The sequence below is a fragment of the Oncorhynchus clarkii genome, chromosome 18, assembly GCF_045791955.1.
Source record: "Oncorhynchus clarkii lewisi isolate Uvic-CL-2024 chromosome 18, UVic_Ocla_1.0, whole genome shotgun sequence".
In the NCBI taxonomy this organism is placed as follows: domain Eukaryota; kingdom Metazoa; phylum Chordata; class Actinopteri; order Salmoniformes; family Salmonidae; genus Oncorhynchus; species Oncorhynchus clarkii.
Window position 1 is genome coordinate 13,097,567 of NC_092164.1, and position 25,000 is coordinate 13,122,566.

A 25,000-nucleotide genomic window follows, 5' to 3' on the forward strand; every position below is an offset into this window, starting at 1 on the left:
GTCCCATCGATGTGGATAGGGGGGTGCTCTCTCTGCTGTTTCCTGAAGTCCACAATCATCTCCTTTGTTTTGTTGACGTTAAGTGTGAGGTTATTTTCCTGACATCACACTCCGAGGGCCCTCACCTCTTCCCTGTAAGCCGTCTCGTCGATGTTGGTAATCAAGAGAAGGATAGAGAGGGATGGAGGAGAATATAGAGGGATGGAGGAGGATGTAGAGGGATGGAGGAGGATGGAGAGGGATATAGAGGGATGGAGGAGGATATAGAGGGATGGAGGAGGATATAGAGGGATGGAGGAGGATGGAGGAGGAGGGAGAAGGATAGAGAGGGATATAGAGGGATGGAGGTGGATGGAGAGGGATATAGAGGGAAATAGAGGGATGGAGAGGAATAGAGAGGGATGGAGGTGGATGGAGAGGGATAGAGAGGGATGGAGGAGGATGGAGAGGGATAGAGAGGGATGGAGGAGGATGGAGAGGGATAGAGAGGGATATAGAGGGATGGCGGTGGATGGAGAGTGATATAGAGGGGAATAGAGGGATGGAGAGGGATAGAGAGGGATGGAGAGGGATATAGGTGGATGGAGAGGGATGGATGAGGATATAGAGGATTGGAGGTGGATGGAGAGGGATGGAGGTGGATGGAGGGGGATAGAGAGGGATATAGAGGGAGGGAGGTGGATGGAGGTGGATGGAGAGGGATGGAGGTGGATGGAGAGGGATAGAGAGGGAAGGAGGTGGATGGAGAGGGATGGAGGAGGATCAAATAAAATAAAATGTATTTGTAACATACACATGGTTAGCAGATGTTAATGCGAGTGTAGCGAAATGCTTGTGCTTCTAGTTCCGACAATGCAGTAATAACCAACGAGTAATCTAACCTAACAATTCCAAAACTACTACCTTATACACACAAGTGTAAAGGGATAAAGAATATGTACATAAAGATATGAATGAGTGATGGTACAGAACGGCATAGGCAAGATGCAGTAGATGGTATCGAGTACAGAGTATACATATGAGATGAGTAATGTAGGATATGTAAACAAAGTGGCATAGTTTAAAGTGGCTAGTGATACATGTATTACATAAAGATGTAGTAGATGATATAGAGTACAGTATATACATATACATATGAGATGAATAATGTAGGGTATGTAAACATTATATTAAGTAGCATTGTTTAAAGTGACTAGTGATATATTTTACATCAATTCCCATTATTAAAGTGGCTGGAGTTGAGTCAGTGTGTTGGCAGCAGCCACTCAATGTTAGTGGTGGCTGTTTAACAGTCTGAAGGCCTTGAGATAGAAGCTGTTTTTCAATCTCTCGGTCCCAGCTTTGATGCACCTGTACTGACCTCGCCTTCTGGATGATAGCAGGGTGAACAGGCAGTGGCTCGGGTGGTTGTTGTCCTTGATGATCTTTATGGCCTTCCTGTGACATCGGGTGGTGTAGGTGTCCTGGAGGGCAGGTAGTTTGCCCCCGGTGATGCGTTGTGCAGACCTCACTACCCTCTGGAGAGCCTTACGGTTGTGGGCGGAGCAGTTGCCGTACCAGGCAACTGTATACAGCCAATTTCTTCAGCCTCCTGAGGTTGAAGAGGCGCTGCTGCGCCTTCTTCGCGATGCTGTCTGTGTGGGTGCACCAATTCAGTTTGTCTGTGATGTGTACGCCGAGGAACTTAAAACTTACTACCCTCTCCGCTACTGTCCCATCGATGTGGATAGGGGGGTGCTCTCTCTGCTGTTTCCTGAAGTCCACAATCATCTCCTTTGTTTTGTTGACGTTAAGTGTGAGGTTATTTTCCTGACATCACACTCCGAGGGCCCTCACCTCTTCCCTGTAAGCCGTCTCGTCGATGTTGGTAATCAAGAGAAGGATAGAGAGGGATGGAGGAGAATATAGAGGGATGGAGGAGGATGTAGAGGGATGGAGGAGGATGGAGAGGGATATAGAGGGATGGAGGAGGATATAGAGGGATGGAGGAGGATATAGAGGGATGGAGGAGGATGGAGGAGGAGGGAGAAGGATAGAGAGGGATATAGAGGGATGGAGGTGGATGGAGAGGGATATAGAGGGAAATAGAGGGATGGAGAGGAATAGAGAGGGATGGAGGTGGATGGAGAGGGATAGAGAGGGATGGAGGAGGATGGAGAGGGATAGAGAGGGATGGAGGAGGATGGAGAGGGATAGAGAGGGATATAGAGGGATGGCGGTGGATGGAGAGTGATATAGAGGGGAATAGAGGGATGGAGAGGGATAGAGAGGGATGGAGGTGGATGGAGAGGGATAGAGATGGATATAGAGGGATGGAGGTGGATGGAGAGGGATAGAGAGGGATATAGAGGGATGGAGGTGGATGGAGAGGGATATAGAGGGAAATGGAGGGATGGAGGTGGATGGAGAGGGATAGAGAGGGATGGAGGTGGATGGAGGGGGATGGAGAGGGATGGACAGGGATGGATAGGGATGGAGGTGGATGGAAAGGGATAGATAGGGATGGAGGTGGATGGAGAGGGATAGAGGGGCATTGATAGAGATAGAGAGGGATAGAGGGGGATGGAGAGGGATGGAGAGGGATAGAAAGGGATAGAGGAGGATGGAGAGGGATGGAGGAGGATGGAGAGGGATGGAGAGGGATGGAGGTGGATGGAGGTGGATGGAGAGGGATAGAGAGGGATGGAGGAGAATATAGAGGGATGGAGGAAGATGTAGAGGGATGGAGGAGGATGGAGAGGGATATAGAGGGATGGAGGAGGATATAGAGGGATGGAGGAGGATGGAGAGGGATAGAGAGGGATGGAGGAGGATGGAGGAGGATGGAGAGGGATGGAGGAGGATATAGAGGGATGGAGGAGGATGGAGAGGGATATAGAGGGATGGAAGTGGACGGAGAGGGATAGAGAGGGATGGAGGTGGATGGAGAGGGGTATAGAGGGATATAGAGGGATGGAGGTGGATTGAGAGGGATAGAGAGGGATGGTGGATGGAGGGGGATGGAGAGGGATGGAGGAGGACGGAGAGGGATAGAGAGGGATGGAGGTGGATGGAGAGGGATAGAGAGGGATGGAGGAGGATGGAGAGGGATAGAGAGGGATGGAGAGGGATGGAGGAGTATGGAGAGGGATTGAGAGGGATAGAGGGGGATGGAGGAGGCTGTGAGGGATAGAGAGGGATATAGAGGGATGGAGGTGGATGGAGGGGGATGGAGAGGGATGGAGGAGGATGGTGAGGGATGGAGGTGGCTGGAGAGGGATAGAGAGGGATGGAGAGGGATATAGAGGGATATAGAGGGATGGAGGTGGATGGAGAGGGATAGAGAGGGATGGAGGAGGATATAGAGGGATGGAGAAGGATGTAGAGGGATGGAGGAGGATGGAGAGGGATGGAGGAGGATATAGAGGGATGGAGGAGGATGGAGAGGGATAGAGAGGGATATAGAGGGATGGAGGTGGATGGAGAGGGATGGAGGAGGATGGAGAGGGATGGAGGAGGATAAGAGGGCTGGAGAGGGATGGAGGAGGATAAGAGGGGTGGAGGAGGATAAGAGGGCTAGAGAGGGATGGAGGAGGTTAAGAGGGCTGGAGAGGGATGTAGGAGGATAAGAGGGCTGGAGAGGGATGGAGGAGGAGGATGTTGGTTGTAGTTGCTTTCCTTTCTTTGTTTTCTGAAATCCATACCTTTTCAATAAACATTAATCAAATACGACCACCGACTGTTTACTTGTTGAGATTCAATTGGCACATGGATGGAGAGGGATGGAGAGGGATGGAGGTGGATGGAGAGGGATGGAGAGGGATGGAGGTGGATGGAGAGGGATAGAGAGGGATGGAGAGGGATGGAGGAGGATGGAGAGGGCTAGAGATGGATGGAGGAGGATGGAGAGGGATAGAGAGGGATGGAGGTGGATGGAGAGGGATAGAGAGGGATATAGAGGGATGGAGGTGGATGGAGAGGGATATAGAGGGATGGAGGTGGATGGAGAGGGATGGAGGAGGATGGAGAGGGATAGAGAGGGATGGAGGTGGATGGAGAGGGATAGAGAGGGATATAGAGGGATGGAGGTGGACGGAGAGGGATATAGAGGGATGGAGGTGGATGGAGAGGGATGGTGGTGGATGGAGAGGGATGGAGGTGGATGGAGAGGGATATAGAGGGATGGAGAGGGATAGAGAGGGATGTAGGATGGAGAGGGATGGAGGAGGATGGAGAGGGATAGAGAGGGATAGAGAGGGATGAAAGAGGATGGATAGGGATGGAGAGGGATATAGAGGGATGGAGGTGGATGGAGAGAGATAGAGAGGGATAGAGAGTGAAAGAGGGATATAAGAGGGATGGAGGTGGATGGAGAGGGATATAGAGGGATGGAGGTGGATGGAGAGGGATAGAGAGGGATGAAGGAGGATGGATAGGGATGGAGAGGGATATAGAGAGATGGAGGTGGATGGAGAGGGATATAGAGGGATGGAGAGGGATGGAGGTGGATGGAGAGGGATAGAGGGATGGAGGTGAATAGAGAGGGATAGAGAGGGATGGAGGTGGATGGAGGGAGATGGAGAGGGATGGAGAGGGATGGAGGAGGATGGAGGAGGATGGAGAGGGATGGAGGAGGATGGAGAGGGATAGAGAGGGATGGAGGTGGATGGAGAGGAATGGAGGAGGATATAGAGGGATGCAGGAGGGTGGAGAGGGATGGATAGGGATGGAGGAGGATGGAGAGGGATAGAGAGGGATGGAGGTTGATGGAGATGGATAGAGAGGGATATAGAGGGATGTAGAGGGATGAGGGGGGTTGGAGAGGGATGGAGGAGGATGGAGAGGGATAGAGGGGGATATAGAGGGATGGAGGTGGATGGAGAGGAATGGAAGAGGATATAGAGGGATGTAGGAGGATGTAGAGGATTGGAGGAGAATGTAGAGGGATGGAGGAGGATGTAGAGGGATGGAGGAGGATGGAGAGGGATGGAGGAGGATGGAGAGGGATAGAGGAGGATAAGAGGGATGGAGGAGGATAAGAGGGCTGTAGAGGGATGGAGGAGGATAAGAGTTCTGGAGAGGGATGGAGGAGGATAAGAGGGCTGGAGAGGGATGGTGCGGGATAAGAGGGCTGGAGAGGGATGGGGGATGATAAGAGGGCTGGAGAGGGATGGAGGAGGAGGATGGAGAGGGATGGAGATGGATAAGAGGGCTGGAGAGGGATGGAGGAGTATAAGAGGGGTGGAGAGGCATGGAGGAGGAGGATGGAGAGGGATGGAGGAGGATAAGAGGGCTGGAGAGGGATGGAGGAGGATAAGAGGGATGGAGGAGGATAAGAGGGCTGGAGAGGGATGGAGGAGAATAAGAGGGCTGGAGAGGGATGGAGGAGGATAAGAGGGATGATGGAGGAGGATAAGAGGGATGGGTGAGGATAAGAGGGATGGAGAGGGATGGAGGAGGATAAGAGGGATGGAGAGGGATGGAGGAGGATAAGAGGGCTGGAGAGGGATAGAGGAGGATAAGAGGGCTGGAGAGGGATGGATGAGGATAAGAGGGATGGAGAGGGATTGATGAGGATAAGAGGGATGGAGAGGGATGGAGGAGGATGATGCCGTCTGTAGTTGCTGAAATCCATACCTTTTCAATAAACATGAATCAAATACCACCAACAACTGTTTACTTGTTGAGATTAAATTAGCACATGTGCATTTGTGCTGATTTGCCATCTTAGAACAACAGCAATGAGCAAACAGTCTGTGGTTATATTTTATTAACGTTTATTGAAATAGTATGGATTCCAGCAAACAGAAAGGAATGCAACTACAGAGGACAAACATAGGTACAAGGTGGCCGTTTAATAATTAAAATGTTTTGAAGTGTTGATCTTGGGAGAATCAATGTAGTCGGAGCTAGATTCCACAAAGCCTGGTCTGGGCTCCATGACGTTGGGGAAGTTAATCAGAAACTTCCTTCATCATGGAGAGGGATTTAGTCGTCTATCACCCCGGTAACTCCCCATCATCAAATGATTCTGTTCTCTTGTTTGTGAACTACTGTACAGTGATCCCACATTACAGACGGGGAGGACAAGATGGTCATGAGAAGCAAATGATTACAGATGCTTCAACTCTCTCAAGAGAGGACTGAAGTCATTTAACCTCTAGGCTTACCTCTCACACATAACACCTCTGGGTTATATGATGGGCTGAAACGGGTGACGTCTCCACGTCAGTCTCTGTATCTAATCTACTATATAGTCTGTTGAACGTCTCCACGTCAGTCTCTGTATCTAGTCTACTATATAGTCTGTTGATCGTCTCCACGTCAGTCTCTGTATCTAATCTACTATATAGTCTGTTGAACGTCTCCACGTCAGTCTCTGTATCTAGTCTACTATATAGTCTGTTGATCGTCTCCACGTCAGTCTCTGTATCTAGTTACTATATAGTCTGTTGAACGTCTCCACGTCAGTCTCTGTATCTAGTCTACTATATAGTCTGTTGATCGTCTCCACGTCAGTCTCTGTATCTAGTCTACTATATAGTCTGTTGATCGTCTCCACGTCAGTCTCTGTATCTAGTCTACTATATAGTCTGTTGAACGTCTCCACGTCAGTCTCTGTATCTAGTCTACTATATAGTCTGTTGATCGTCTCCACGTCAGTCTCTGTATCTAGTCTACTATATAGTCTGTTGATCGTCTCCACGTCAGTCTCTGTATCTAGTCTACTATATAGTCTGTTGATCGTCTCCACGTCAGTCTCTGTATCTAGTTACTATATAGTCTGTTGAACGTCTCCACGTCAGTCTCTGTATCTAGTCTACTATATAGTCTGTTGAACGTCTCCACGTCAGTCTCTGTATCTAGTCTACTATATAGTCTGTTGAACGTCTCCACGTCAGTCTCTGTATCTAGTCTACTATATAGTCTGTTGAACGTCTCCACGTCAGTCTCTGTATCTAGTCTACTATATAGTCTGTTGAACGTCTCCACGTCAGTCTCTGTATCTAGTCTACTATATAGTCTGTTGAACGTCTCCACGTCAGTCTCTGTATCTAGTCTACTATATAGTCTGTTGAACGTCTCCACGTCAGTCTCTGTATCTAATCTACTATATAGTCTGTTGAACGTCTCCACGTCAGTCTCTGTATCTAGTCTACTATATAGTCTGTTGATCGTCTCCACGTCAGTCTCTGTATCTAGTCTACTATATAGTCTGTTGAACGTCTCCACGTCAGTCTCTGTATCTAGTCTACTATATAGTCTGTTGAACGTCTCCACGTCAGTCTCTGTATCTAGTCTACTATATAGTCTGTTGAACGTCTCCACGTCAGTCTCTGTATCTAGTCTACTATATAGTCTGTTGAACGTCTCCACGTCAGTCTCTGTATCTAGTCTACTATATAGTCTGTTGAACGTCTCCACGTCAGTCTCTGTATCTAGTCTACTATATAGTCTGTTGATCGTCTCCACGTCAGTCTCTGTATCTAGTCTACTATATAGTCTGTTGAACGTCTCCACGTCAGTCTCTGTATCTAGTCTACTATATAGTCTGTTGAACGTCTCCACGTCAGTCTCTGTATCTAGTCTACTATATAGTCTGTTGAACGTCTCCACGTCAGTCTCTGTATCTAATCTACTATATAGTCTGTTGAACGTCTCCACGTCAGTCTCTGTATCTAGTCTACTATATAGTCTGTTGATCGTCTCCACGTCAGTCTCTGTATCTAGTCTACTATATAGTCTGTTGAACGTCTCCACGTCAGTCTCTGTATCTAGTCTACTATATAGTCTGTTGAACGTCTCCACGTCAGTCTCTGTATCTAGTCTACTATATAGTCTGTTGAACGTCTCCACGTCAGTCTCTGTATCTAGTCTACTATATAGTCTGTTGAACGTCTCCACGTCAGTCTCTGTATCTAGTCTACTATATAGTCTGTTGAACGTCTCCACGTCAGTCTCTGTATCTAGTCTACTATATAGTCTGTTGATCGTCTCCACGTCAGTCTCTGTATCTAGTCTACTATATAGTCTGTTGAACGTCTCCACGTCAGTCTCTGTATCTAGTCTACTATATAGTCTGTTGAACGTCTCCACGTCAGTCTCTGTATCTAGTCTACTATATAGTCTGTTGAACGTCTCCACGTCAGTCTCTGTATCTAGTCTACTATATAGTCTGTTGAACGTCTCCACGTCAGTCTCTGTATCTAGTCTACTATATAGTCTGTTGAGCGTCTCCACGTCATTAGGCTCAGTGTCATAAAAGAGACAGAATGGCGGCCGATATCTGTAAACACTAAAGAATAGAGATCATTATTTTTCCATTTGTTCCGCCTGCTCTGTGTGTGCCTAGCAGGAGAGATTCCTTTACTTTTTAACTCATATTGTTTTTCTCTGCCGTTCCTCTGTTTCCATAGCAGCATGCCGCTATAAGAAGATACTTTTTCAACCTCATTATTTATCTAGTTATCTTACAACACTGTGCGAGCTGAAACAATGCTGTTGACTTTCATTGAAATGACTGTAAAGTCTGTAATAATGATGACTGACCACTTCAAGTTTTTAATGTATGCTGTCTTTGTGGTATTATGGCCATCCATGGTTTGTAAAGTGTACCATCACTTGTGTTGATGCTTTTACTGCTATTCTGTCCACAATCTGTATCAAGGCCAATTCATGTCAAGTCACGTCTCCAGTGTAATTAGCATCCTCACTAATCTGCCCCCCAAGCCAGCCCTCCTGGGTAATCAAGTCACAGTGAGGTGGATAATGCTTGGTAATTGTCAATCAATCACAGACAGAATCCTCACAGAGACGTTCTCTTCTCTGTTCTCTCTTCTCCCTTCTCTCTTCTCCTCTCCTCTTCTCTCCTTTTCTCTCTCCTTTTGTCTACGTTCTCCTCTCCTCTCTGCTTCTCTCTTCTCCTATTCTCTTCTCCTCTTCTATTGTCTTCTCTGCAGGCTTATCCGGGAGCACCTGGGAGAGCAGGAGGTGTCGATCACCCTGACCATTGACTCGGTGGAAGAGGCTGATCTGGGGAACTACTCCTGCTTCGTGGAGAATGGCAACGGCAGACGGCAGGCCAACATCCAGCTCACAAAGAGAGGTGGACACACAGACACACAGACACACAAACACACACACACACACACACACACACGCAGCTGAGTTTTCACTTAAAACCATAATTATCTGAAGGTTATTCTGTCTGTTTCATTTTTAAGATACCTGCTTAATGTCACATCAACGTCAAACATTGAAATGTGTTTTCAGGGCTGGAGACCGACAGATAGACAGCTGTTATCTTGATGCCAATTCAGAGAAGCAGCAGAGGGACCGTGTTCATCTCTCTCTGTTTTTCTAGACACGTTGCATCCTTTCAAATCTTGGTGGTCAGAGCCCATTGGCTGACTAACGTCTACCAGAGCAGGTTCTGGACTCGATGCATCTCCATCCATCACCGTGATGACAGCATTAGCTTCATTCCAGAGCACGGCCCAATCTCACAACACCACAACACAAGCTATCCACCAGACAAGGCCTGATCCCCCAACACCACAACAAAACTATCTACCAGACAGGGCCTGATCCCTCAACACCACAACAAAGCTATCTACCAGACAGGGCCTGATCCCTCAACACCACGACACAAGCTATCCACCAGACAGGGACTGATCCCCCAACACCACAACACAAGCTATCCACCAGACAGGGCCTGATCCCTCAACACCACAACACAAGCTATCTACCAGACAGGGCCTGATCCCTCAACACCACAACACAAGCTATCCACCAGACAGGGCCTGATCCCCCAACACCACAACACAAGCTATCCACCAGACAGGGCCTGTTCCCTCAACACCACAACACAAGCTATCTTCCAGACAGGGCCTGATCCCCCAACACAACAACACAAGCTATCCACCAGACAGGGCCTGATCCCTAAACACCACAACACAAGCTATCCACCAGACAGGGCCTGATCCCCCAACACCACAACAAAGCTATCCACCAGACAGGGCCTGATTCCCCAACACCACAACAAAGCTATCCAGCAGACAGGGCCTGGTCCCCCAACACCATAACACAAGCTATCCACCAGACAGGGCCTGATCCCCCAACACCACTACAAAGCTATCTACCAGACAGGGCCTGATCCCTCAACACCACAACAAAGCTATCTACCAGACAGGGCCTGGTCCCCCAACACCACAACAAAGCTATCTACCAGACAGGGCCTGATTCCCCCAACACCTCAACAAAGCTATCTACCAGACAGGGCCTGGTCCCCCAACACCACAACAAAGCTATCCACCAGACAGGGCCTGATCCCTCAACACCACAACACAAGCTATCTACCAGGCAGGGCCTGATCCCTCAACACCACAACACAAGCTATCCACCAGACAGGGCCTGATCCCCCAACACCACAACAAAGCTATCCACCAGACAGGGCCTGGTCCCCCAACACCACAACAAAGCTATCTACCAGACAGGGCCTGGTCCCACAACACCACAACAAAGCTATCTACCAGACAAGGCCTGGTCCCCCAACACCGCAACAAAGCTATCCACCAGACAGGGCCTGGTCCCCCAACACCACAACAAAGCTATCCAGCAGACAGGGACTGATACCCCAACACCACAACAAAGCCATCCAGCAGACAGGGCCTGATCCCCCAACACCACAACAAAGCTATCCACCAGACAGGGCCTGGTCCCCCAACACCACAACAAAGCTATCTACCAGACAGGGCCTGATCCCTCAACACCACAACAAAGCCATCCAGCAGACAGGGCCTGATCCCCCAACACCACAACAAAGCTATCTACCAGACAGGGCCTGGTTCCCCAACACCACAACAAAGCTATCTACCAGACAGGGCCTGCTGCCCCAACACCGCAACAAAGCTATCCACCAGACAGGGCCTGGTCCCCCAACACCACAACAAAGCTATCTACCAGACAGGGCCTGATCTCTCAACACCACAACAAAGCTATCCAGCAGACAGGGCCTGAAACCCCAACACCACAACAAAGCCATCCAGCAGACAGGGCCTGATCCCCCAAAACCACAACACAAGCTATCCACCAGACAGGGGCTAATCCCCCAACACCACAGCAAAGCTATCTACCAGACAGGGCCTGGTCCCCCAACACCACAACAAAGCTATCTACCAGACAGGGCCTGATCCCCCAACACCACAACAAAGCTATGTACCAGACAGGGCCTGATCCCCCAACACCAGAACAAAGCTATCTACCGGACAGGGCCTGGTCCCCCAGCACCACAACACAAGCTATCCACCAGACAGGGCCTGATCCCTCAACACCACAACACAAGCTATCTACCAGACAGGGCCTGATCCCTCAACACCACAACACAAGCTATCCACCAGACAGGGCCTGATCCCTCAACACCACAACACAAGCTATCCACCAGACAGGGACTGATCCCCCAACACCACAACAAAGCTATCCACCAGACAGGGCCTGGTCCCCCAACACCACAACAAAGCTATCTACCAGACAGGGCCTGGTCCCCCAACACCACAACAAAGCTATCCAGCAGACAGGGCCTGATACCCCAACACCACAACAAAGCTATCTACCAGACAGGGCCTGGTCCCTCAACACCACAACAAAGCTATCCACCAGACAGGGCCTGATCCCTCAACACCACAACACAAGCTATCCACCAGACAGGGCCTGATCCCCCACACCACAACACAAGCTATCCACCAGACAGGGCCTGATCCCCCAACACCACAACAAAGCTATCTACCAGACAGGGCCTGGTCCCCCAACACCACAACAAAGCTATCTACCAGACAGGGCCTGGTCCCCCAACACCACAACAAAGCTATCCACCAGACAGGGTCTGGTCCCCCAATACCACAACGAAGCTATCTACCAGACAGTGCCTCATCCCCCAACACCACAACACAAGCTATCTATCAGACAGGGCCTGATCCCTCAACACCACAACGCAAGCTATCTACCAGACAGGGCCTGATCCCCCAACACCACAACACAAGCTATCCACCAGACAGGGACTGATCCCTCAACACCACAACACAAGCTATCCAACAGATAGGGCCTGATTCCCCAACACCACAACAAAGCTATCCACCAGACAGGGCCTGATCCCCCAACACCACAACAAAGCTATCCAGCAGACAGGGCCTGGTCCCCCAACACCACTACAAAGCTATCCACCAGACAGGGCCTAGTCCCCCAACACCACAACAAAGCTATCTACCAGACAGGGCCTGATTCCCCCAACACCACAACAAAGCTATCTACCAGACAGGGCCTGGTCCCCCAACACCACAACAAAGCTATCCACCAGACAGGGCCTGATCCCTCAACACCACAACACAAGCTATCCACCAGACAGGGCCTGATCCCCCAACACCACAACAAAGCTATCCACCAGACAGGGCCTGGTCCCCCAACACCACAACAAAGCTATCTACCAGACAGGGCCTGGTCCCCCAACACCATAACAAAGCTATCTACCAGACAAGGCCTGGTCCCCCAACACCGCAACAAAGCTATCCACCAGACAGGGCCTGGTCCCCCAACACCACAACAAAGCTATCCAGCAGACAGGGCCTGATACCCCAACACCACAACAAAGCTATCTACCAGACAGGGCCTGGTCCCTCAACACCACAACAAAGCTATCCACCAGACAGGGCCTGATCCCTCAACACCACAACACAAGCTATCCACCAGACAGGGCCTGATCCCCCACACCACAACACAAGCTATCCACCAGACAGGGCCTGATCCCCCAACACCACAACAAAGCTATCTACCAGACAGGGCCTTGTCCCCCAACACCACAACAAAGCTATCTACCAGACAGGGCCTGGTCCCCCAACACCACAACAAAGCTATCTACCAGACAGGGCCTGGTCCCCCAACACCACAACAAAGCTATCCACCAGACAGGGTCTGGTCCCCCAATACCACAACAAAGCTATCTACCAGACAGTGCCTCATCCCCCAACACCACAACACAAGCTATCTACCAGACAGGGCCTGATCCCTCAACACCACAACGCAAGCTATCCACCAGACAGGGGCTGATCCCTCAACACCACAACACAAGCTATCCACCAGACAGGGCCTGATCCCCCAACACCACAACACAAGCTATCCACCAGACAGGGACTGATCCCTCAACACCACAACACAAGCTATCCAACAGATAGGGCCTGATTCCCCAACACCACAACAAAGCTATCCACCAGACAGGGCCTGATCCCCCAACACCACAACAAAGCTATCCAGCAGACAGGGCCTGGTCCCCCAACACCACTACAAAGCTATCCACCAGATAGGGCCTAGTCCCCCAACACCACAACACAAGCTATCCACCAGACAGGGCCTGGTCCCCCAACACCGCAACAAAGCTTTCCACCAGACAGGGCCTGGTCCCCCAACACCACAACAAAGCTATCCACCAGACAGGGCCTGGTCCCCCAATGCCACAACAAAGCTGTCTACCAGACAGTGCCTGATCCCCCAACACCACAACACAAGCTATCCACCAGACAGTGCCTGGTCCCCCAACACCACAACAAAGCTATCTACCAGACAGGCCCTGGTCCCCCAACACCACAACACAAGCTATCTACCAGACAGGGCCTGATCCCAGAACAACATAACGCAAGCTATCCACCAGACAGGATCTGATCCCTCAACACCACAACAAAGCTATCCACCAGACAGGGCCTGATCCCTCAACACCACAACAAAGCTATCTACCAGACAGGGCCTGGTCCCATAACACCACAACAAAGCTATCCACCAGACAGGGCCTGATCCCTCAACACCACAACACAAGCTATCCACCAGACAGGGCCTGATCCCCCAACACCACAACAAAGCTATCCACCAGACAGGGCCTGGTCCCCCAACACCACAACAAAGCTATCTACCAGACAGGGCCTGGTCCCCCAACACCACAACAAAGCTATCTACCAGACAAGGCCTGGTCCCCCAACACCGCAACAAAGCTATCCACCAGACAGGGCCTGGTCCCCCAACACCACAACAAAGCTATCCAGCAGACAGGGCCTGATACCCCAACACCACAACAAAGCCATCCAGCAGACAGGGCCTGATCCCCCAACACCACAACAAAGCTATCCACCAGACAGCGCCTGGTCGCCCAACACCACAACAAAGCTATCTACCAGACAGGGCCTGATTCCCCCAACACCACAACAAAGCTATCTACCAGACAGGGCCTGGTCCCCCAACACCAGAACACAGGCTATCTACCAGACAGGGCCTGATCCCCCAACACCACAACAAAGCTATCCAGCAGACAGGGCCTGGTCCCCCAACACCATAACACAAGCTATCCACCAGACAGGGCCTGGTCCCCCAACACCACAACAAAGCTATCTATTAGACATGGCCTGGTCCCCCAACACCACAACAAAGCTATCCACCAGACAGGGCCTGGTACCCCAATACCACAACAAAGCTATCTACCAGACAGTGCCTGATCCCCCAACACCACAACACAAGCTATCCACCAGACAGGGACTGATCCCTCAACACCACAACACAAGCTATCCAACAGATAGGGCCTGATTCCCCAACACCACAACAAAGCTATCCACCAGACAGGGCCTGATCCCCCAACACCACAACAAAGCTATCCAGCAGACAGGGCCTGGTCCCCCAACACCACTACAAAGCTATCCACCAGACAGGGCCTGGTCCCCCAACACCACAACAAAGCTATCTACCAGACAGGGCCTGATTCCCCCAACACCACAACAAAGCTATCTACCAGACAGGGCCTGGTCCCCCAACACCAGAACACATGCTATCTACCAGACAGGGCCTGATCCCCCAACACCACAACAAAGCTATCCAGCAGACAGGGCCTGGTCCGCCAACACCATAACGCAAGCTATCCACCAGACAGGGCCTGGTCCCCCAACACCACAACAAAGCTATCTACCAGACAGGGCCTGGTCCCCCAACACCACAACAAAGCTATCCACCAGACAGGGCCTGGTCCCCCAATACCACAACAAAGCTATCTACCAGACAGTGCCTGATCCCCCAACACCACAACACAAGCTCTCTACCAGACAGGGCCTGATCCCTCAACACCACAACGCAAGCTATCCACCAGACAGGGCCTGATCCCTCAACACCACAACACAAGCTATCCACCAGACAGGGCCTGATCCCCCAACACCACAACACAAGCTATCCACCAGACAGGGCTTGATCCCCCAACACCACAACAAAGCTATCTACCAGACAGGGCCTGGTCCCCCAACACCACAACAAAGCTATCTACCAGACAGGGCCTGGTCCCCCAACACCACAACAAAGCTATCTACCAGACAGGGCCTGGTCCCCCAACACCACAACAAAGCTATCCACCAGACAGGGTCTGGTCCCCCAATACCACAACAAAGCTATCTACCAGACAGTGCCTGATCCCCCAACACCACAACACAAGCTATCTACCAGACAGGGCCTGATCCCTCAACACCACAACACAAGCTATCCACCAGACAGGGACTAATCCCTCAACACCACAACACAAGCTATCCAACAGATAGGGCCTGATTCCCCAACACCACAACAAAGCTATCCAGCAGACAGGGCCTGATCCCTCAACACCACAACACAAGCTATCCAGCAGACAGGGCCTGGTCCCCCAACACCACAACACAAGCTATCCACCAGACAGGGCCTGATCCCCCAACACCACAACAAAGCTATCCAGCAGACAGGGCCTGGTCCCCCAACACCACTACAAAGCTATCTACCAGACAGGGCCTGGTCCCCCAACACCACAACAAAGCTATCCACCAGACAGGGCCTGATCCCCCAACACCACAACAAAGCTATCTACCAGACAGGGCCTGGTCCCCCAACACCACAACAAAGCTATCTACCAGACAGGGCCTGGTCCCCCAACACTGCAACAAAGCTATCCACCAGACAGGGCCTGATCCCCCAACACCACTACAAAGCTATCTACCAGACAGGGCCTGGTCCCCCAACACCGCAACAATGCTATCCACCAGACAGGGCCTGGTCCCCCAACACCGCAACAAAGCTATCCACCAGACAGGGCCTGGTCCCCCAACACCACAACAAAGCGATCTACCAGACAGGGCCTGATCCCTCAACACCACAACACATGCTATCCACCAGACAGGGCCTGATCCCAGAACACCACAACACAAGCTATCTACCAGACAGGGCCTGGTCCCCCAACACCACAACAAAGCTATCCACCAGACAGGGCCTGGTCCCCCAATGCCACAACAAAGCTGTCTACCAGACAGTGCCTGATCCCTCAACACCACAACACAAGCTATCCAACAGATAGGGCCTGATTCCCCAACACCACAACAAAGCTATCCAGCAGACAGGGCCTGGTCCCCCAACACCACAACACAAGCTATCTACCAGACAGGGCCTGATCCCCCAACACCACAACAAAGCTATCCAGCAGACAGGGCCTGGTCCCCCAACACCACTACAAAGCTATCTACCAGACAGGGCCTGGTCCCCCAACACCACAACAAAGCTATCTACCAGACAGGGCCTGGTCCCCCAACACCACAACAAAGCTATCTACCAGACAGGGCCTGGTCCTCCAACACTGCAACAAAGCTATCCTCCAGACAGGGCCTGATCCCCCAACACCACTACAAAGCTATCTACCAGACAGGGCCTGTTCCCCCAACACCGCAACAATGCTATCCACCAGACAGGGCCTGGTCCCCCAACACCGCAACAAAGCTATCCACCAGACAGGGCCTGGTCCCCCAACACCACAACAAAGCGATCTACCAGACAGGGCCTGATCCCTCAACACCACAACACATGCTATCCACCAGACAGGGCCTGATCCCAGAACACCACAACACAAGCTATCTACCAGACAGGGCCTGGTCCCCCAACACCACAACAAAGCTATCCACCAGACAGGGCCTGGTCCCCCAATGCCACAACAAAGCTGTCTACCAGACAGTGCCTGATCCCCCAACACCACAACACAAGCTATCTACCAGACAGGGCCTGATCCCTCAACACCACAACGCAAGCTATCCACCAGACAGGGCCTGATCCCTCAACACCACAACACAAGCTATCCACCAGACAGGGCCTGATCCCCCAACACCACAACACAAGCTATCCACCAGACAGGGCCTGATCCCCCAACACCACAACAAAGCTATCTACCAGACAGTGCCTGGTCCCCCAACACCACAACAAAGCTATCTACCAGACAGGGCCTGGTCCCCCAACACCACAACACAAGCTATCTACCAGACAGGGCCTGATCCCTCAACACCACAACAAAGCTATCCACCAGACAGGGCCTGATCCCTCAACACCACAACAAAGCTATCTACCAGACAGGGCCTGGTCCCCCAACACCACAACAATGCAATCTACCAGACAGGGCCTGATCCCTCAACACCACAACAAAGCTGTCTACCAGACAGGGCCTGGTCCCCCAACACCGCAACAAAGCTATCTACCAGACAGGGCCTGGTCCCCCAACACCACAACAAAGCTATCTACCAGACAGGGCCTGATCCCTCAACACCACAACAAAGCTATCTACCAGACAGGGCCTGGTCCCCCAACACCACAACGAAGCAATCTACCAGACAGGTCCTAGTCCCCCAACACCATAACACAAGCCATCCACCAGACAGGGCCTGGTCCCCCAACACCACAACAAAGCTATCTACCAGACAGGGCCTTGTCCCCCAACACCATAACACAAGCCATCCACCAGACATCCAACATGATAAAGGATAATTTCACAAGTGTTCTGTCTTTGGCATCATTAAAGTGAATACTTATTTTATCAAATATATTCTCTGTAATTATTATTACTTGATTAAACAAATCATGTAAATGTAATTACCTTGGAAGTTGGGGCACCAAGGAGAATCTTAAGATTACAAAATTATAATTGTCCTAATATAACTTCAGATATTTTAATATCTGATCAATAAATCTTCTAATTAATGAATTATTCTTTACCTCACGTTAGTCTCATTCCAAACGTCGTAAATTGTTGTTTATCTGCATGAACCCAGCCTTCACTATGAATCATCCATACATCAATTATCTTAATAATTTATTTATTAACTAACTAAATAATCACAGAAATGCATAACAAACAAACAGTAGGTATGGTTACAACGAAACGATAGGGGGTGTGCCCTAGTGGGCTAAACCGGTATGGCGGCTTGGTAGACAAAGGGACTGAGAAGGGCATGAAAGACAAAAGACACTACACAGTTGATAATTATAATAATTTAAATGCAAATCCTTTGCACATGAATGCTCACTCATTCGGGATAACTGCAATCAATATATATATATACAGTGTGTCGTTGTCATCTCTGTTGGAATTGTCCTTTTTCTGTTGGAAAGATCATCTGAGATTCTCTCTGCATCCCTGGGGACTTTGGTTAGAATGGATAATTCAGAGTAACATTCAGAAATGTTCTTATAGAATAGATGTGTCGGCGGTTGTCGGCCTTCGCATTTCAGGTCGACATAACTTCTAGCTGCAGACTAGTAATTAGTATCGAAGAGTTGCTCTTATTCTGTCGAATCGATAGTCTCAGTTTAACCACATGGTTAAGAATTCAGCAACCATTACAACCTTAGCTTGTCCTGTGGTTTTTGTGGTCTCTACTCAAACCTTAGCCCCCTCGATGCTCGAGGTACACATGGTCTGAAGTGGGCTTCTCCAGGTGTGGGTTTTATTCGGCACAGTAAAAAGGCTGACCCATGATGCCAGATCGATGTCTGTGCTCATGGGGGCGTGCCAATGACTTAGTGAAACTTTAAAGGGAATTGGATTCTCTTTCATTAGCAGTTTAAAATCACATTACATAATTTCACAAATAGTTTCATCTTTACTCATTCATTTTATACAATAATTAGATGCACATCTCATAACGGAGACTCTTATATAAACAGAGTTATGGTAATGTGGCTGTATTGTCTCTCAATGAGGTCAAAAACATTAAACAAAACGGACCGGTCGTAGCTGGATTCTCCACCGACCGGTTATACATTCTCCAAAACATGGATATTGTTCAGTTCTCAAGTTCTGTGAGGTAGAAGAAGTTCCTTTGTTCTACTGTGAACCTTTCTCTTTCTATACTGCATGAGGGAGAGAGTCTCCTCCATGAATTTACGACCTGAGATAACAGAGCCTTGGTATAGGAGGAAGAGAGAGGTGGTGAGAGAGAGAGACAGTTGGTGCTTGCTATATCCAAAGAGGGCCACGTCATGACACAAGCCATCCACCAGACAGCCAACATGATAAAGGGTGATGTCACAAGCCATCCACCAGACACCCAACATGATAAAGGGTGATGTCACAAGCCATCCACCAGACAGTCAACATGATAAAGGGTGATGTCACAAGCCATCCACCAGACACCCAACATGATAAAGGGTGATGTCACAAGCCATCCACCAGACACCCAACATGATAAAGGGTGATGTCACAAGCCATCCACCAGACACCCAACATGATAAAGGGTGATGTCACAAGCCATCCACCAGACAGCCAACATGATAAAGGGTGATATCACAAGCCATCCACCAGACAGCCAACATGATAAAGGGTGATATCACAAGCCATCCACCAGACACCCAACATGATAAAGGGTGATGTCACAAGCCATCCACCAGACACCCAACATGATAAAGGGTGATATCACAAGCCATCCACCAGACAGCCAACATGATGAAGGATGATATCACAAGCCATCCACCAGACAGCCAACATGATAAAGGGTGATATCACAAGCCATCCACCAGACAGCCAACATGATAAAGGGTGATGTCACAAGCCATCCACCAGACACCCAACATGATAAAGGGTGATGTCACAAGCCATCCATCAGACACCCAACATGATAAAGGGTGATGTCACAAGCCATCCACCAGACAGTCAACATGATAAAGGGTGATGTCACAAGCCATCCACCAGACAGTCAACATGATAAAGGGTGATGTCACAAGCCATCCACCAGACAGTCAACATGATAAAGGGTGATATCACAAGCCATCCACCAGACAGTCAACATGATAAAGGGTGATGTCACAAGCCATCCAACAGACAGTCAACATGATAAAGGGTGATGTCACAAGCCATCCACCAGACAGTAAACATGATAAAGGGTGATATCACAAGCCATCCACCAGACAGCCAACATGATAAAGGGTGATATCACAAGCCATCCACCAGACAGCCAAAATGATGAAGGGTGATATCACAAGCCATCCACCAGACAGCCAACATGATAAAGGGTGAGGTCACAAGCCATCCACCAGACACCCAACATGATAAAGGGTGATGTCACAAGCCATCCACCAGACACCCAACATTATAAAGGGTGATATCACAAGCCATCCACCAGACACCCAACATGATAAAGGGTGATGTCACAAGCCATCCACCAGACACCCAACATTATGAAGGGAGATGTCACAAGCCATCCACCAGACACCCAACATGATAAAGGGTGATGTCACAAGCCATCCACCAGACAGTCAACATGATAAAGGGTGATATCACAAGCCATCCACCAGACAGCCAACATGATAAAGGGTGATGTCACAAGCCATCCACCAGACACCCAACATGATAAAGGGTGATGTCACAAGCCATCCACCAGACAGCCAACATGATAAAGGGTGATGTCACAAGCCATCCACCAGACAGTCAACATGATAAAGGGTGATGTCACAAGCCATCCACCAGACAGTCAACATGATAAAGGGTGATGTTACAAGCCATCCAACAGACAGTCAACATGATAAAGGGTGATGTCACAAGCCATCCACCAGACAGTCAACATGATAAAGTGTGATGTCACAAGCCATCCAACAGACAGTCAACATGATAAAGGGTGATGTCACAAGCCATCCAACAGACAGTCAACATGATAAAGGGTGATGTCACAAGCCATCCACCAGACAGTCAACATGATAAAGTGTGATGTCACAAGCCATCCACCAGACACCCAACATGATATAGAGTGATGTCACCAGAACCAAACAACCATCTAGCTCTGCTTTATAACCCCTGGTCCAGACACAACCTTCAACAACGTACCACCTCCCCACCCCCACATACTCTACCTCCTCTTCCTCTTCCTCCCCACCCCGTCATCCTCTACCTCCTCTTCCTCCCCACCCCCACATACTCTACCTCCTCTTCCTCTTCCTCCCCACCCCCTCATCCTCTACCTCCTCTTCCTCCCCACGCCCTCATCCTCTACCTCCTCGTCCTCTTCCTCCCCACCCCCTCATCCTCTACCTCCTCTTCCTCATCCTCCCCACCCCCTCATCCTCTACCTCCTCTTCCTCCCCACCTCCTCATTCTCTACCTCCTGTACTTCCTCTTGCTCCCCACCCCTCATCCTCTACCTCCTCTTCCTCTTCCTCCCCATCCCCTCATTCTATACCTCCTCTTCATCTTCCTCCCCACCCCCTCATCCTCTACCTCCTCTTCCTCCCCACCCCCTCATCCTCTACCTCCTCTTCCCTCTTCCTCCCCACCCCCTCATCCTCTACCTCTTCTTCCCTCTTCCTCCCCACCACCTCATTCTCTACCTCCTCTTCCTCCCCACTCCCTCATCCTCTACCTCCTCTTCCTCTTCCTCCCCACCCCCTCATCCTCTACCTCCTCTTTCTCTTTCTCTAACTCCCCACCCCCCATCCTCTACCTCCTCTTCCCTCTTCCTCCCCACCCCATCATCCTCTACCTCCTCTTCCTACCCACCCCCTCATCCTCTACCTCCTCTTCCTCTTCCTCCCCACCCCCTCATTCTATACATCATCTTCCTCTTCCTTCCCACCCCCTCATCCTCTACCTCCTCTTCCTCTTCCTCTTCCTACCCACCCCCTCATCCTCTACCTCCTCTTCCTCTAACTCCCCCCCCCCCACATACTCTACCTCCTCTTCCGCTTCCTCCCCACCCCCTCATCCTCTACCTCCTCTTCCTCCCCACGCCCTCATCCTCTACCTCATCCTCTACCTCCTCTTCCTCATCCTCCCCACCCCATCATCCTCTACCTCCTCTTCCTACCCCCCCCCTCATCCTCTACCTCCTCTTCCTCTTCCTCCCCACCCCCTCTTTCTATACATCCTCTTCCTCTTCCTTCCCACCCCCTCATCCTCTACCTCCTCTTCCTCTTCCTCCCCACCCCCTCATTCTATACATCATCTTCCTCTTCCTTCCCACCCCCTCATCCTCTACCTCCTCTTCCTCTTCCTCTTCCTCCCCACCCCCTCATCCTCTACCTCCTCTTCCTCTAACTCCCCACCCCCATCATCCTCTACCTCCTCTTCCTACCCACCCCCTCATCCTCTACCTCCTCTTCCTCTTCCTCCCCACCCCCTCATCCTCTACCTCCTCTTCCCTCTTCCTCCCCACCCCCTCATCCTCTACCTCTTCTTCCCTCTTCCTCCCCACCCCCTCATTCTCTACCTCCTCTTCCTCCCCACTCACTCATCCTCTACCTCCTCTTCCTCTTCCTCCCCACCCCCTCATCCTCTACCTCCTCTTTCTCTAACTCCCCACCCCCCATCCTCTACCTCCTCTTCCCTCTTCCTCCCCACCCCATCATCCTCTACCTCCTCTTCCTACCCACCCCCTCATCCTCTACCTCCTCTTCCTCTTCCTCCCCACCCCCTCATTCTATACATCATCTTCCTCTTCCTTCCCACCCCCTCATCCTCTACCTCCTCTTCCTCTTCCTCTTCCTACCCACCCCCTCATCCTCTACCTCCTCTTCCTCTAACTCCCCACCCCCCACATACTCTACCTCCTCTTCCGCTTCCTCCCCACCCCCTCATCCTCTACCTCCTCTTCCTCCCCACGCCCTCATCCTCTACCTCATCCTCTACCTCCTCTTCCTCATCCTCCCCACCCCATCATCCTCTACCTCCTCTTCCTACCCACCCCCTCATCCTCTACCTCCTCTTCCTCTTCCTCCCCACCCCCTCTTTCTATACATCCTCTTCCTCTTCCTTCCCACCCCCTCATCCTCTACCTCCTCTTCCTCTTCCTCCCCACCCCCTCATTCTATACATCATCTTCCTCTTCCTTCCAACCCCCTCATCCTCTACCTCCTCTTCCTCTTCCTCTTCCTCCCCACCCCCTCATCCTCTACCTCCTCTTCCTCTAACTCCCCACCCCCCATCATCCTCTACCTCCTCTTCCTACCCACCCCCTCATCCTCTACCTCCTCTTCCTCTTCCTCCCCACCCCCTCATTCTATACATCATCTTCCTCTTCCTTCCCACCCCCTCATCCTCTACCTCCTCTTCCTCTTCCTCTTCCTCCCCACCCCCTCATCCTCTACCTCCTCTTCCTCTAACTCCCCACCCCCAACATACTCTACCTCCTCTTCCGCTTCCTCCCCACCCCCTCATCCTCTACCTCCTCTTCCTCCCCACGCCCTCATCCTCTACCTCATCCTCTACCTCCTCTTCCTCATCCTCCCCACCCCATCATCTTCTACCTCCTCTTCCTACCCACCCCCTCATCCTCTACCTCCTCTTCCTCCCCACCCCCTCATTCTATTCATCCTCTTCCTCTTCCTTCCCACCCCCTCATCCTCTACCTCCTCTTCCTCTTCCTCCCCACCCCCTCATCCTCTACCTCCAACTCCCCACCCCCACATACTCTACCTCCTCTTCCTCTTCCTCCCCACCCCCTCATCCTCTACCTCCTCTTCCTCCCCACCCCCACATACTCTACCTCCTCTTCCTCTTCCTCCCCACCCCCTCATCCTCTACCTCATCTTCCTCCCCACGCCCTCATCCTCTACCTCCTCGTCCTCTTCCTCCCCACCCCCTCATCCTCTACCTCCTCTTCCTCATCCTCCCCACCCCCTCATCCTCTACCTCCTCTTCCTCCCCACCTCCTCATTCTCTACCTCCTGTACTTCCTCTTGCTCCCCACCCCCTCATCCTCTACCTCCTCTTCCTCTTCCTCCCCACACCCTCATTCTATACCTCCTCTTCCTCTTCCTCCCCACCCCCTCATCCTCTACCTCCTCTTCCTCCCCACCCCCTCATCCTCTACCTCCTCTTCCCTCTTCCTCCCCACCCCCTCATCCTCTACATCTTCTTCCCTCTTTCTCCCCACCCCCTCATTCTCTACCTCCTCTTCCTCCCCACTCCCTCATCCTCTACCTCCTCTTCCTCTTCCTCCCCACCCCCTCATCCTCTACCTCCTCTTTCTCTAACTCCCCACCCCCCATCCTCTACCTCCTCTTCCCTCTTCCTCCCCACCCCATCATCCTCTACCTCCTCTTCCTACCCACCCCCTCATCCTCTACCTCCTCTTCCTCTTCCTCCCCACCCCCTCATTCTATACATCATCTTCCTCTTCCTTCCCACCCCCTCATCCTCTACCTCCTCTTCCTCTTCCTCCCCACCCCCTCATCCTCTACCTCCTCTTCCTCTAACTCCCCACCCCCCATCCTCTACCTCCTCTTCCCTCTTCCTCTTCCTCTTCCTCCCCACCCCCTCATCCTCTACCTTCCTCTCCTTCTCTCCTCCTCTCTCCCCTCCATCTCCTGGTTGAATCAAAGATCTTGTCCCCGTGTATCAGCGCACCGTCGGTCAGGTGTCAGAGATTACACTAAAGAGGTCCATTCTTCTCTGCCTGGCGCCCACAGCCCACATCCTGACACTCTCAGAGATTAAGACAAATGATCTCCCGGCGGTCGGGGACTGTGCCTCACTTACACAGCGATAGATTTGACAGAGCTACTGGGCACCTCTACATTAATCTTGTTTCCCCCCCTCCTCCTCCTCACAGGGCTAGTGTGTTTGGAGGGACGGCTGCCATCGGGATTTGTCACTGACATGTGGGTTGTTGGGAGTGGTGTGGCGGGTCTGGAGGGAGCGGAGGTGTGGTGGTGTGGAGGGTGCGGAGCGTGTGGTGGTGTGGAG

General features: G+C 51.1%; 1 protein-coding gene across 2 annotated transcripts in view; it reads left to right on the plus strand.

Annotated features, from left to right (window-relative positions):
* The window catches only part of LOC139372447 (interleukin-1 receptor accessory protein-like 1), a 364,639-nt gene that overhangs the window by 296,875 nt on the left and 42,764 nt on the right, over nucleotides 1–25,000 (plus strand). For both annotated transcript variants that reach the window (XM_071112164.1, XM_071112165.1), the window contains exon 8: nucleotides 8,940–9,085. In XM_071112164.1, coding sequence (XP_070968265.1) covers nucleotides 8,940–9,085 — 146 coding nt within the window. The remainder of the gene's footprint in view (nucleotides 1–8,939; nucleotides 9,086–25,000) is intronic.